The sequence below is a fragment of the Montipora foliosa genome, chromosome 1 (genome assembly GCF_036669935.1).
Source record: "Montipora foliosa isolate CH-2021 chromosome 1, ASM3666993v2, whole genome shotgun sequence".
Lineage (NCBI taxonomy): Eukaryota > Metazoa > Cnidaria > Anthozoa > Scleractinia > Acroporidae > Montipora > Montipora foliosa.
In genome coordinates, this window is record NC_090869.1 from 26,008,666 (window position 1) to 26,021,543 (window position 12,878).

General features: G+C 40.1%; 1 protein-coding gene across 1 annotated transcript; it reads right to left on the reverse strand.

Moving 5' to 3' along the window:
- Window positions 1-598: 598 nt before the first annotated feature.
- Window positions 599-12,445, reverse strand: LOC137995082 (cytoplasmic dynein 1 light intermediate chain 2-like). Its single transcript, XM_068840670.1, has 12 exons — window positions 12,368-12,445; window positions 12,209-12,282; window positions 12,007-12,126; window positions 11,683-11,913; window positions 8,354-8,508; window positions 6,981-7,074; window positions 6,223-6,358; window positions 5,495-5,606; window positions 5,231-5,290; window positions 4,465-4,515; window positions 3,328-3,426; window positions 599-1,784 (listed from the first exon to the last, which is right to left on the reverse strand). The coding sequence occupies exons 1-12, from the start codon at window positions 12,424-12,426 to the stop codon at window positions 1,560-1,562; spliced, it is 1,416 nt and encodes a 471-aa protein (XP_068696771.1). The 5' UTR covers window positions 12,427-12,445; the 3' UTR covers window positions 599-1,559.
- Between the last annotated feature and the right edge of the window lie 433 nt (window positions 12,446-12,878).

The following is a 12,878-nucleotide window of genomic DNA, read 5'->3' on the forward strand; positions in this document are numbered from 1 at the left end:
CAGATTTTGTGTTAGAATGTTCTCATACTGTTGCGTTGGAAATTTGTGAAGAAAAGTGTTAATTCGCTGAGTTTTTAGGCATTTACTGTTTTGGTCACGTGATTTACCAAATATGGTTGTGTGTTGAGGCGGACAAAAAAATTTTAAATAGAACACACTTGGCAAAAAGGATAACTGTAGAGTGAAAGGAATTCGAGAAATGACTATTTAAAGGGGTTCATGGCAACGGTTTGGTAGTTAAGAGCCACCACCCTTAAACCGCGCAAAAATATCCCTGTCTTAATATGCACCACCCATAGGAAGTATCTCGAGATGCGCACAAAGTATGCGCAATAACAATAGTAGGCACCGCCCTTAAATCGTTAGTAACACTACTCGAATCTATTTAACGGTGTGGTAGCACTTGAACTCGTATTTCCAGAAAAATCCCCAATAGTCTAGAGGGTCCACAACACCACTCGGGATTGATTCACGAACGCGTCCCGCTAGGACCCGTATCTCCGGTGAAATTCATAACAACTTAAAAGAGTCTGTGAACTGTATCACCGGTAAAGAGTCGGCCTCTCGCAAGAAAAACACTCTCGGTGATTTTTTTCGTGGAAAAATAACTAAAAACAGCAATAATTTCAAGCCAGTGGCGCACTTAAACTATATATTAATGTTGATACTGAAAACTGAGTTTAGAGCGCAACACAATGTCAAAGGAAGCCGGAGCCCTCAGGAAAGGAATCCCAAGCCTCACCTCTTCCGCCACCCCGCTACCCTTGAGCCAAAAACTCGAATTTTCATGCAAAGTGGCTTGTAAATTATGAGCCCATAAATGGTGACTTTGATCCTCTCTCTTTAAGTTACTATTTGAAACTTGTTATAAAATATGCGCACTTCAGTGGCAAATACCCATAATGAATTTGAAAAGCTAGCTAATCATTCCTGGTTCACGAAGAGAACCGGACGTGAAGTCTTATCTGTCTCTCAAACTCTCTGGAGGCGCTAAGCAATTCTTAAACAAGATAGCAGAAATCTGTCGGTGTTGTTGAATTTGTGGAGATTATTGCCAGTCAATCAGTTCTTGAAAACCTGTCGGTCATAGGAAACTGTCGAAACGCACCGCGTAAAATTACTACATCCAGGCGACACAAAAATACATTGACAAACATACACGCCAACGATTCGGAAGAAAACTAGGGTCTTACAATTTGTCAACGCGAAAAAGGATTGTCTTGGTGGATATGAAGCGGTCGCCTACTTTACCAGCAACTTAAAGTGACTGTTAATCTTCCGGCCTCTTTACTTCCGTTTGGTTGGAGGTACATACATAAATCGTCTCATAGCCTCCGTTTTAGATTTCCCTAACACTTGTTTCCGATAAATCTCGATGTTATTATCCTAACGTACCCTCAATGTTATAATATATCTGGACCAAATTAAAATAACCTAGCTTTTTACAAAATATGTTCAGCAGACTGCCGAGGCTTCGTGGAGCTGGGTGCAGTCCACGATTTCACAGTCTGTATACTCACTAGAGCACTGTCCCGTTAATAAAAGAATTTCTAAACCTTCTACGATGACTCCGTTGAATCGTTGGTGGACGGGCTACTCTGCGTCACCATTTTCTTAGCTCTGTTCATTCGATCCAGCTCGGCAGCAGCATCGCTTCTAACGGCAGTACCGCCACGGCCCGGCGCGGCACCAGTTCCGCTCTTTTTGTTGAGGAGGGAGTTGAAGAAATTGGCCAGAACACCCTCACTGGCCGCTCCACCGGCACCGGGTTTACCACCCTCGACCTGTCGGCAACAAAATATCGAAAACTCTCGTCATGTTCAACGAGCAGATTGAGCCTCGTCTTCACTGAAAAGGTTTAGTAAATAAGTACTTCTTTTGCCTCTGGCATTCTATTCCCCCCGGGTCGAAATCATTTTGGCCAGCACCAAGACAAACGACCCCTGACTGGCTCCGCGAATCCCGAACTCCTGGCTTTTCTGCGAAACCTTATTGACTTGAAAGAACCGTGGTTCGTAGCAGTCACAGAAATTGCTCTTGGCTACGCCTGCGCATCAGAGGATAAGAAACGCCCACACAGGGTATGAAAACTGTGTCCCATCTGTCCAGAAAGTAAATTGCTCCAGACGGCGTCGGTTTGTTTTGAACAGAAACCTGAGAGATTGCTGTCCTCCACTTTCGTCCCAAGACTCCACTTTTCTTTTGGTCGCACCAAGAACACGGACTCTGGCCACAGCCAAAGAAGTAAGTCTACGAGTCTTAGAAATTTGAAACAATAACGGTCATCAATGGTTATATCGCGACTGCGCGTATTTTGGTTGTGGCCAGAGTCCGCGTTCTTGGCGCTGACCAAAAGCAAAGCGGACTCTGGGGACGAGAATCATGTCCTCCGTTCACGACGATGTTTAGCCGAACACGACAAAGAAGTGCACCAAAATGTAAACGAAACGGGCAAAGAGTGTAGAGCCACTGTTATTGCTCGTTATTGTGTTTTACGGTCCTTGATCTCGCCGACGTCTTCTTTTCTTCTTCGTTGTTCCTGTTCTCAGCCTACTTGACACGCGGCGGACTTGCCCGGACCAAAGATGATTCAACCGATTGTAATTAACAGAATAAACCAGCGACTTTTATACCGAATTTGTAAGTTGCCGGTCACTCAACAGTTCCCTCTATGACATAATCGTCCTTGTCGATTTAACTATTGCCGGGCGATTCATCTTTGGTTTGGACGAATCGCCTTTGGGCGTGTCGACGCTAATTTCCGTTTAGTAAACAAGTAATGTAATTTCTGACGTTTGATGCCATTCAAAGTAACCAAGCCTTTTTATTCGGTTAGGTTTCAATAAATTGTTAGGATTAGCTTTATTTAAATGCTTTAAATTTGCAGTTTTGGAAAACCGTTGTTTCGGTAGTGTAGCGGTTAAGTATATTTGGTCTTCAGCCATCGATCCGAGTTCGACATCGTTCGGTCAATTTTTTTCTATTTTTTTTTTTCTAATTTTTTCTAAGGCTTGTTCTCAGTTTTTTTTAATTCTAAGTGACATACACTGAAAGTCCAGTCCTCGATTCGGTATTTTTTTTCCTCATTTGCAAACGATAAACTTAACACTGAAAATTGTTCTAAGTCGGGTCTAAATGGCTTGTTTACGAAAGGGAAAATTGGCGTGTTGACTTCTGGACGAATCGACCAAATACCGTTCGCAGTGACACTGGTAACACTGGTCTCCAGAACAAAAACGCATGAAATTGAATGGATCTTTGATCCGCCATGTGCACTTTGTGTATAGGAAGTATACACTATGTATGAAATCAAATGAACTCTAATACCTTAGGTCCTCTGGGTAAAGGAGACATTCCTCCTGACTGCCTCCTTTCCGTACTCACTCTACCACTTGGGCTTGCCGGGGCTCGGGGTTTGGTAATGTCCTAAAGTGCATTAACAGAAACATAGTTTACAACAACACATTTCCCAATTAGGAGAGCAATCCCACAGAATCAATTCTTGTGGATACACAACAAGATTCAAATTCTTCAAAAAACATGATCAAAGCAAATTCACATTAAGACACTTTCATATTACATTTTCAATTTACCCAAAAATACACACTGGCACGATTTTCTTCGTTCTCATCCGTGGATTATTTGAGAATTTGTTGACGAGACAAAACGTAACATAGAGCAATTCCAGGAAGTGAACTTGGGGGTGCAGAGCACTCCCCTCCCACCAATGTGGCCCGGGTTCGATTCCCAGGCTCGGCTTCATATGTGGGTTGAGTTTGTTGGTTCTGTACTCTGCACCGACAGGTTTTAAAAACGGGTCTCCTCGCCATTCTCCTCGCAGCTCCCCCACCAAAATTTTGCCTTGCAGGTAAACAATCCGACAACGCTTGTATCGGTTCTTGATTTGCCTCGCGGGCAAACAATCAGGCAACACTTGTATCGGTTATTTATTTATTTATTTATTTGTCAGTGCGTAGGCGAATCGACTTTAGTTATGTAGGCGAATCGACTTTAAGTGTGTAGGCAAATCGACTTCAGTGTAGGCGAATTGACTTGGAGGCGAAACGACTTGCAGGCGAAACGACCGACATTCCTGGTATTCCGGTTTTCCACTCTCCTAAAAAAACAACACTTAATTTGAATTGCGTTAATTTGTTAATTTCAATTTACAGTGTTCCCAATTAGTGCTCCAGCGTTAGAGGATTAGAAACTTAAACAAAGTTCCTTTCCTTTTTTTTTAGTTGATCAACTGAGATACAGTAGAAGGCGGACGGGCTGAAAACCTGAAAAAATTTCAATCATTGCGCGCGCACTGTGTGATGATCGATTCGTGCAGGAAAGCACACTATAACATTAAGTTAAACGTGCCTTACTGTGGAGCACAGCCTGTGAAATTGGCCAATCAAACAAGCGTAACACGAGGCGATAAGCGCATAATATGTGTGTGATCAAGCTAATTCTTACCGGTTGTGGTCTGGCAATTCCAGTTGCAACTGGCATCTTTTGAAGGAGTTGCTGCAGATAAAGTTCAAAAACCAGCCTTAAAACTACGATTTTTCCAATGCAAAAGCATAAAATTTATATTCTTGTGCTCCAAACGAAAGATCACTACATCCCTCGTTTGCTTGACCTCAAATATCGTACATCTACATCTACATGTTCCAGCACTCGGCAAAGTCCCTTTTTGACTTGCGGCTGTTTCTGCTTAGGTGACCTCATATACCACAAGCCTTTTTAGAGACATCACCGCCAAGCCGGCCACTTCTGCTGGAGAGAACAGGACAGCCACAACACCGGGGACTTTATCCCCTACTCTTCTCGAATAGTGTTTGGGTTCTTTAACGTCCCACAGGGAACTTATGAACATAGAAGACATTTGTGAGACGGGGCCTACGGTTTATAGTCCTTATCCGAGAAGACTTGAAAGTCTAACCATTTGTAGATGAAATTACAAAGGCAGCACTTTCTCCTCAGTTATTTTAAGATCCTGAATGTTGATCCGGCCGGGGTTCGAACCCGCGACCTCTCGCATGACAGCCCGATGCTCAACCAACTGAGCCACCGGTGCGTTTTTTTGTACATAAAGCATCCAAACAGTCTGACACAGTAGACGAAATCTGAGATTGCAAGGTAGCCATTTTCAGCAGCAGCAACGCACCCTAAAGCTCGTGAAATGCGTATTTTCGTATGCAAAACACCTCCTAGTTTTTAAAATAAAAAGAAAACCAACCTGTTGTTTAGCAAGGAATGTCTGTTCATCCTCAGCTAGAATTTCTTTGTCTTGAATTGGCTGTAAAAAGTACACATAACTCATTAAATAATCAATACAAAACGTTTGTACAATAATTCTTACTACATGTAAGAGGTAACATGGGTGGCCAAAGGGTTCAAAGATGCTGGATGGAGGAAAGTTGGATGTTGTTGACTAGTGCCTCAGGCTTAAGAACACCACGAAGGTGTACCACATTTGCTGCTATGCAAACATTTTCTTTACCTTTCTCAGTTGTGGTTTGACAATATGATCATCAAACCTATCCTCAGGTAGAATCACCTTTAAGTGTTCGCTCAAGATGTTTATTTTCTTCACAGAATCCCAGCCTGCCGGACTTAAATATCAAAAAAGAGACCAATACATTATTTCTTGAAGGATTTGAAGTACCACATAAATTGGCTGTAAAATTTCCACAAACATAAGTATCTAACAATGACAAAAGCCACATAATAAATTGAAGGCAAGTACTGCACATATATGCACAACAGTTGTTCAGCCACTCGTCTATTTTATGGTTCAAACGTATCTAAATTACTTGTAAAAGACGCACTATAACTTTTACTGTTGTGAAGACAAAAAATATATATGGTTAAGTGGTTACTTCCAAGAGGGAACAATGTAAAGAACTGGGCTACTAGGCAAGACGTCGTAAGTTCAACCCCCTCCTGTTTAAGAGTAGACAGTGCCCCTGATATTGAGGTCTGTCCTTTGGAGATAATACCAATAATTGGTGTCTCACCGTGCACTTCTGTGTGAAACTAGTCAGATATCAAAATTTGTTAGGTACCGTAATAATAGTTTTTCACCAGTAACATGCAACAGTTAGGTAACTGCTTATTGTTTAAAATTTGGCCACAATGCATTGCTATCAAGACAATAACAATGCATAAACAAGAGTCTCTTTGACAGAATACCTTGGTATTGACACAGTAAATTATGCAAATACTTACATAAACACAGATTCCTTGTCCACAACCAATGCAGGACTATTAAAAGGGAGACCATATATTTTATGAGCTAAATATTTGAACAACAAACTGCAGTTTTTATTTTCTTTGACAGATGTGTAAAACAAGGATGCACCATCTGCTTTGAATCAAGGAAGTCACTCAAAGAGGAGAAAAACAACACACTGAAAAGAACAAGTGGTTAACAAAAATGGCAAAATAGTGTCAATGGTTTGTTATAAAGAAAGTGCCCTCAGCTTTTAGGCAGCACTCCACCAATGCATCAACCGTGGTCCCCAAGCAGGGCTGGCGCAGTGGTGAGAGCATTCACCTCCCACCAACGTGGCAGGGTTTGAATCCCAGGCTCGGCATCACGTGGGTTGAGTCACTTGATCGAGTCTCAAGCTTACAGAGCCAACAATAGAGGTTAAAATTCTTGGAACATTTTGTGCCATGAAGATAAATCTATGGTGCTACTCCCTCCTCCCCCCAAACAACATTGAATTTTGTGTGTCGTACGTCCCAAACTTCCTGCATAACCGTTTCAGCCTTTTAACAACATTGTAGGAGGGGGAAGGGGTAGGGAACAATGAACACCTGCCAGTTATTGTTAAATGGGGTTTTGTTGCTTGATTTTCATAAACAGTGTTGGTTTTTTTTTTTTGGTTTTTCCTATACTGTCCCAAGGAATTGTGTGGAAGGCCAGTGCTCTCAGCACTGGGCAAACCCCACTCAATTTTGACACAGGACACTAAGGATACATTTTAAACAATGTCTTCTGATGTGCTGTTGGATAAAATCAAAGTGCTCTTCTCTGTAATCACGGTCCTTTTCAAGGGATGACATGCAGTCGGTCTGAAACAAGCAAATTATTTGAATTTTGACACATAGTCAGGAATTGCTAACTACTGTAAACGCCCCCAGATAAGCCGCACCTTTTTCCAAAAGTCATAGTTAAAAATCGGGGGTGCTGCTTATCTACGGGAACATATGAAAACATCCAATTTAATGCCTGGTTACTAAACTAGAAACGTTCCACTCACATTCTTGTTGTAAAGCAAAAATCTATGGAAAAACTGCGTTGAATAAGGGAAATTCCTGTCCACAAATACATGTACATGTACATGTACCAGAAAAAGATCAATCATATGTCACGTTCATTATATTAAAGTACTAAAATTGTGACTTTGAAGTATTTTCCATTTCAATGTTAATAGTGAGTTTACATTCAATGAACACTGGATGAAGAAGACTTCTAAAGACTCAACTTTGGATTTCTTTTGATTTCTTTCAAAAAACGTTTTACCCAAAATTTGAGCTGCTTAATTCAGGGTGGGGCTTATCTGTGGGTGCGGCTTATCTGCAGGTATTTATGGTACTTCCCCCAAAAAAATTACTTGAGATCAGAATTTAAGTCCCCAAATAAAACATTCAGCGCATGCATCGCGAAGGTCAATAATGGCTATAATTACACAACAATTGCACTGTACGGTATGTTCCGATCATTTGAGAAATTAATGAACCCTCCACACAGGAAGACTAATAGATTTTACTCTGCTACTCTGTCTAACGCCAGACAATTTTAATCCATTGGAGGTCGCTTCAGGGTTAATGGGTTAAAAGCCAATTGTCATAACATGGACTTGTATGTACATGTAAGTAAATGGGGGTGGGAGCAAATATTTCTTCCTTCAACATGAGAACTATATGAATAATGGGAATGGCTGAGCCTGGATTACTGGAAATGATGAGGCTGTTAGCTAGGTGTCACTCCCCGTACCTAGGTAAAGGGCACATGTTTCCAAAAAAAAAAAAAAAACCAGCAAGAAAGCATATTCATTTTCTCCTGTGGCACAAAACCACACAAATGCACCTTTCTTGTTGTACATTTGTAAACGTCTTCTTTAAGCTAAACTACACAACATAAACGTAAAAAAAAAATTCCTTGAATAATGGGTTGTTATTACAATAATTATTTTACATGTAACAATAATTATCAAAATTACTGGAACACATAAGCATAACTTTAAAGATGTGATGGCTCAGCACACAGGTGGTTAGTCTTATGACTTTACATTCAAATGATTTTAATCAGACACCAAATTCAACTTTAAGTCCATCACACTACAACTACCTTTGTTATGACAACTATCATAGGGAGACCAAGATTGTCCGTAAGTACATTTTCATCAAGAGGAAGGAGAACCCTGTCTTCATCTTTTATTCCTGATCTTCTTCTGTCCTCATTTGGTTCATCTGGTTCAGCATACTCTTGAAATTGTCGCACAACTGAAATTTACAACCAAAAAAGTTAAACACAAGAGGAACCCATTAGGATGTAACAATTACACTGTATAGCAAATCCTAAGTTGACCCTAAGTTGACCCAAAATTTTTATAACATTTTCATGACAAACTAACAACAGGAGTTGGCAAAAGGAAAATACTTGACCAAAATAACTCTTGAGAAACCCAAGAGTCTGAGAGTAGATTTGATAAATTTAATAATACCAAAAACTTACAAAGAGAAAGAATTCAGAAGCAAAATAGTACCTATTAACCACGGTTCCTATAATTTAGTACAGGTGTATTTACTCCAACAAGCACAAATGCAATGAATGCCATCTAATCACCATCTCTACCATATTTGGTGTATTATTACTGGCCAAAATGACAAGCCATAATTTCCAAGATGGCATATCAAGAGATATTTTGAATACCTTATTAACTTTGGTTCTCAGGTGCTGCTGCAAGGTAACTTTTTTCAATTTCAACTTATCACTTGATAGAAGAAAGTTGAACAAGTAGAAAACAGGTCATAATTTGCAGCATGGCCCTACACTTGCCAAAGGCATGTGACAAATGATCACTACTGTGCTTTGAGAGCTTCACCTCTGCAAAAAAGCTTCCTTTGTGTTTATGTTTAACTGAGATCATGAGCCCTGGCTGCCTTATATTTAGGGCATGAAAAAATATAAATGTTATTGATTGACCTCAGTCAGTCTATGGCGGGAAAATAGTGCTCTCAGTTGTGAGGGTGGCCCAAATTTCCACAGGCTGGCTGTACTTAAGACCTTGGGTGCACTTTTCCAAATACAGACCTGAGATCCCAGGCAGTAGATACAAGTACCACTTACATTCGGAAAAAAATGCACCAAATTAAATGCATGTCCAATGTAGATACCAACTAGACCCTCCGTGAGGGTACACTGGGTTGCCTGTGGTACGTGCAGCATTCCGGGCAATTTTTTTCAAGATGGGGGGTCATTAAGACCATTTATTATATGGCTTGTGTTTGTAGTCGATATAACGCGCGCTCTGATTGGCTAATTGTGACTGAATTGTAGGTCATTATTCTCCTGTAATGCCCACGGGCCGATTACCGGCTTGCAAAAACAAAGCAAAAGGTAATTAAAAAACCATATAATAAACTACTTACTAACCGAGCTAGCTCAAGCCATACTGGGGAACATTGGCCCTCGGTCATTTTTGTACGGACCTCGCTGCGCTCGGTCCACACTGTCACGACCTCGGGCCAATATTCCCCAGTACGGCCCTCGCGCTCGCTTAGTAAGAAGTTATTAAGGGGTCACCCAGAAGTCATACCAGCAGAGAGGCCCTTTGGCTCACAGGTCCTCACACGTTCGTACGACGAAACAGATCCTTTTCTGAGGTTAAAAACCTGGCTACCGGCCTATTAATTAACTCTTTTTCCTACTTTCCCAACCGCGAGAAAACCGTGGTAAATCAGCCATCGCCAAAAAATGTTTTTTTTCTCAAAAAATATTTAAAGTTGGGGGGAAAAAAATACATCATTTTAAAGCTAAGAAAATAAGCTTTCCAACAGCATATAACTTATTTACAGACAACTGAATCATTTTATAAAAGCGAAAGTTGAACCAAAAAATTTAAGAAAAATAACAGTAAAATATGTTTTCCAGGCAAAATTTGGTCATTTTAGCGTTGATTACGAATTTTTGGATGCAAAACTAAAATTTTCTGCAATTTATCTGCTTTCTTGGACATAAATTCGACCGAAAACTGATGAGGCACGAATATTTTTAGATTTTTAGGAATAATCGGATTAGCAATCAATGCGTAATGTGATAATGCGATAAAAGTGTCAAATTTGCGACCCGTTGCTAACGGCAACGGAAGCGATCGCATTACAAATAATTAACCTCTGTTTGCCAAAAACCAACCAAATAACCGATTTTTCAATGGAAAATTCATCCCAGAGGATAAAACTATTCCCCGGACATGTAATAAAGGTAAATATGTTCGAGCAAAAGCGAAAACAAGCGAATATTTTGAGGGAAAACACAATTATGTGAGATCAAAGGAACATGTGGTGAAGACATGCAATTGCATCGCTACGAAAATAATTTTACCTTTTCAGCGATTTTAACGCTTGAAATTCCATCCAATCCACCTGGTCTAGTCTTTGAATTTATTATTATCGCTGCCCTACGAATCTTCAGTGTTCTACATGTACATAACAGCACACTTGGTAAGACGGCTCGACGGGCGACAGGTTGTTGTCGAAGTCCATTACTCGTCACTTTTAAGATTCCACCACCTGTCTTGTTCAGTATCCAATTGACTTGCCATTATTGAGCTTCATAAGGGTATATTTTGTTCAAAGATCCACTAAAACGCCATTCGCGTTACATGACTTTCGACGCCATTGCCGGTTAAGTTAATCGTTCTACTGTGTCCACCAGAGAAATCTACGCATTTCCCAGTACCCTCTCGATCCTAAGAAAATACGTGCAGAAGTCTCTATGCACAAAGACACCACTTAGCAGGGGAGTGACAGGCAAGACTTTAACCGACACGGAAAAAAAAAAAAAAAAGAAAAACACCCAACAAATGCCACACTTTTTCCGACTGGGATTGCCATACTGGCAACTCAGTAACTAGAACATAACTTGATAAATTAAACATAAGAAATCTCCATCACTTGCTAATTTGCTCACTCTGATCAATGCATGTCACCAAATACATTAAACAATGATTATGACAGTTTTAAGTTTTCTCAAGAGGCTTCTCATGCATGAAGAAATCTACAATATTTACCGGTAAGTTAATTAACATACTCAAGTCAAGAGTAACTGATCTCAACGTACGAATAGCATAAATATATATGTATTTTCCTTTTCCAGATCAATGCTAGAATCAGATGTTAAAATTCTTAAAAAATCATGAGTTAATTCTGTGCTTCTTTTAGCACAAAGGTAATTTTGCATCTGTCCTACAGGTGCAGAAATTAAATATTGCACTGATAACAAACGTGATTGATCGGGCAATTTCTAATTTCCACGAAAAACATAACATTACCAGTAAATCAAACTTGGAGTAATAAGTAAGCACTCCAGACACGAAATAATATCATTTCGATGACATATTTTTTTAAATCTCGATTGATTTAATTTATACAAACTCCGTTTAAGCGAGAACTTACTTCGTTCCTCCATTTCATTCAGTTCCTTGGGGGGAAGCTTCAGTGAATGAATGTGTTCTCGAAGAACTTCCGTCCACGAATGCAAAGATTCCATGATGGTCCATGGTCTAGAAATGTCCACAACATGTACAATCACAGTGTTGGTGATACTCTTGGGGGTTAATGCGTACTGAAGCAGGTTTTTATGCAGCGGATCCCCGTCCAATATCCATACGCCTAATCTCGTGCTGTCTGCAATAAAAGAAAAATGCGAGTTACACGCGAACTGATAATGAAATCAGGGATCATTTTAACGCCTCGGTGAGGTCTTTAACCGTTTCATACCATCTCTTTCTTCGTCGTGAACGTCGAGATACGTATACTCCAGTCCATGACCTTTACTTATTTCATCTTCTTTCCCTCTAAGTTTCGATATTAATGTGGTTTTCCCTGATCCATCAAAGCCTGGAAATAAAGTTTTTGTTAACCGATGGAGGCCATGACCTTCAATATTAAAGGTAATAATGAAGTTCCACTGAAGACTAACCTAGCAAAACAATCGATTTGTTGGATGGCAGTTTCCGACTAGCTGAACTCGAAACGTCGCTCAAAATAGAAGACCTGCCGAGTACAGAGGATAGACAAATGTCACTTTTATAAGTAATTTAAAGCACATGAAAAAACATTGTATTTTCAATCTGGATACCAAAGATCTTTGCCTCCCTCCTCTTCACCGACCGATCCCCTATCATCGACGTCCGCCATTTTTGATTGCTACTTTTAAGAGTTCCCGTATATTGAGTCTGTCTTGCGCCCAAGTCCCTCTCTCATAACAGGAGGTCCGAGGCATGTACCGAGGGTACCGAGGGTAGGTTTTACGGCTAAGGCTAACGGTCATTTTTTTCCCGTTACAATTAACTGAAATGTTAATAATTAATTACCCTTATCTTACATTACAATATAATAATTAACTGTATATACAATTAATTTTAAGGATTAAACCACTGCAAAAACCGTGTACGATCAAAAACTTGCTCTACGTTGGATCAAAATAGATCGTGACCACACCGAAAAACTTTAAAAATAGAGAATATACCGCAAAGGTTGGTCAAGACAACGTGAAGATAGGCGTTGTTACAATATTTCGGCTGGCCAACACCAGCCTTCTTAAGGTTTATTGAATGGATAAACGCTTGTTACAAGATCTTTATGTTTAC

Coding starts and splice junctions, on each gene's coding strand:
- LOC137995082 (XM_068840670.1), bottom strand. CDS start 12,426: ATGGCGGACGTCGATGATAGGGGATCGGTCGGTGAAGAGGAGGGAGGC. Junction 12,283..12,367: donor GAGGGAGGCAAAGATCTTTG/GTATCCAGATTG, acceptor TGTACTCGGCAG/GTCTTCTATTTTGAGCGACG. Junction 1,785..3,327: donor CTTTACCCAGAGGACCTAAG/GTATTAGAGTTC, acceptor TGTTGCCGACAG/GTCGAGGGTGGTAAACCCGG.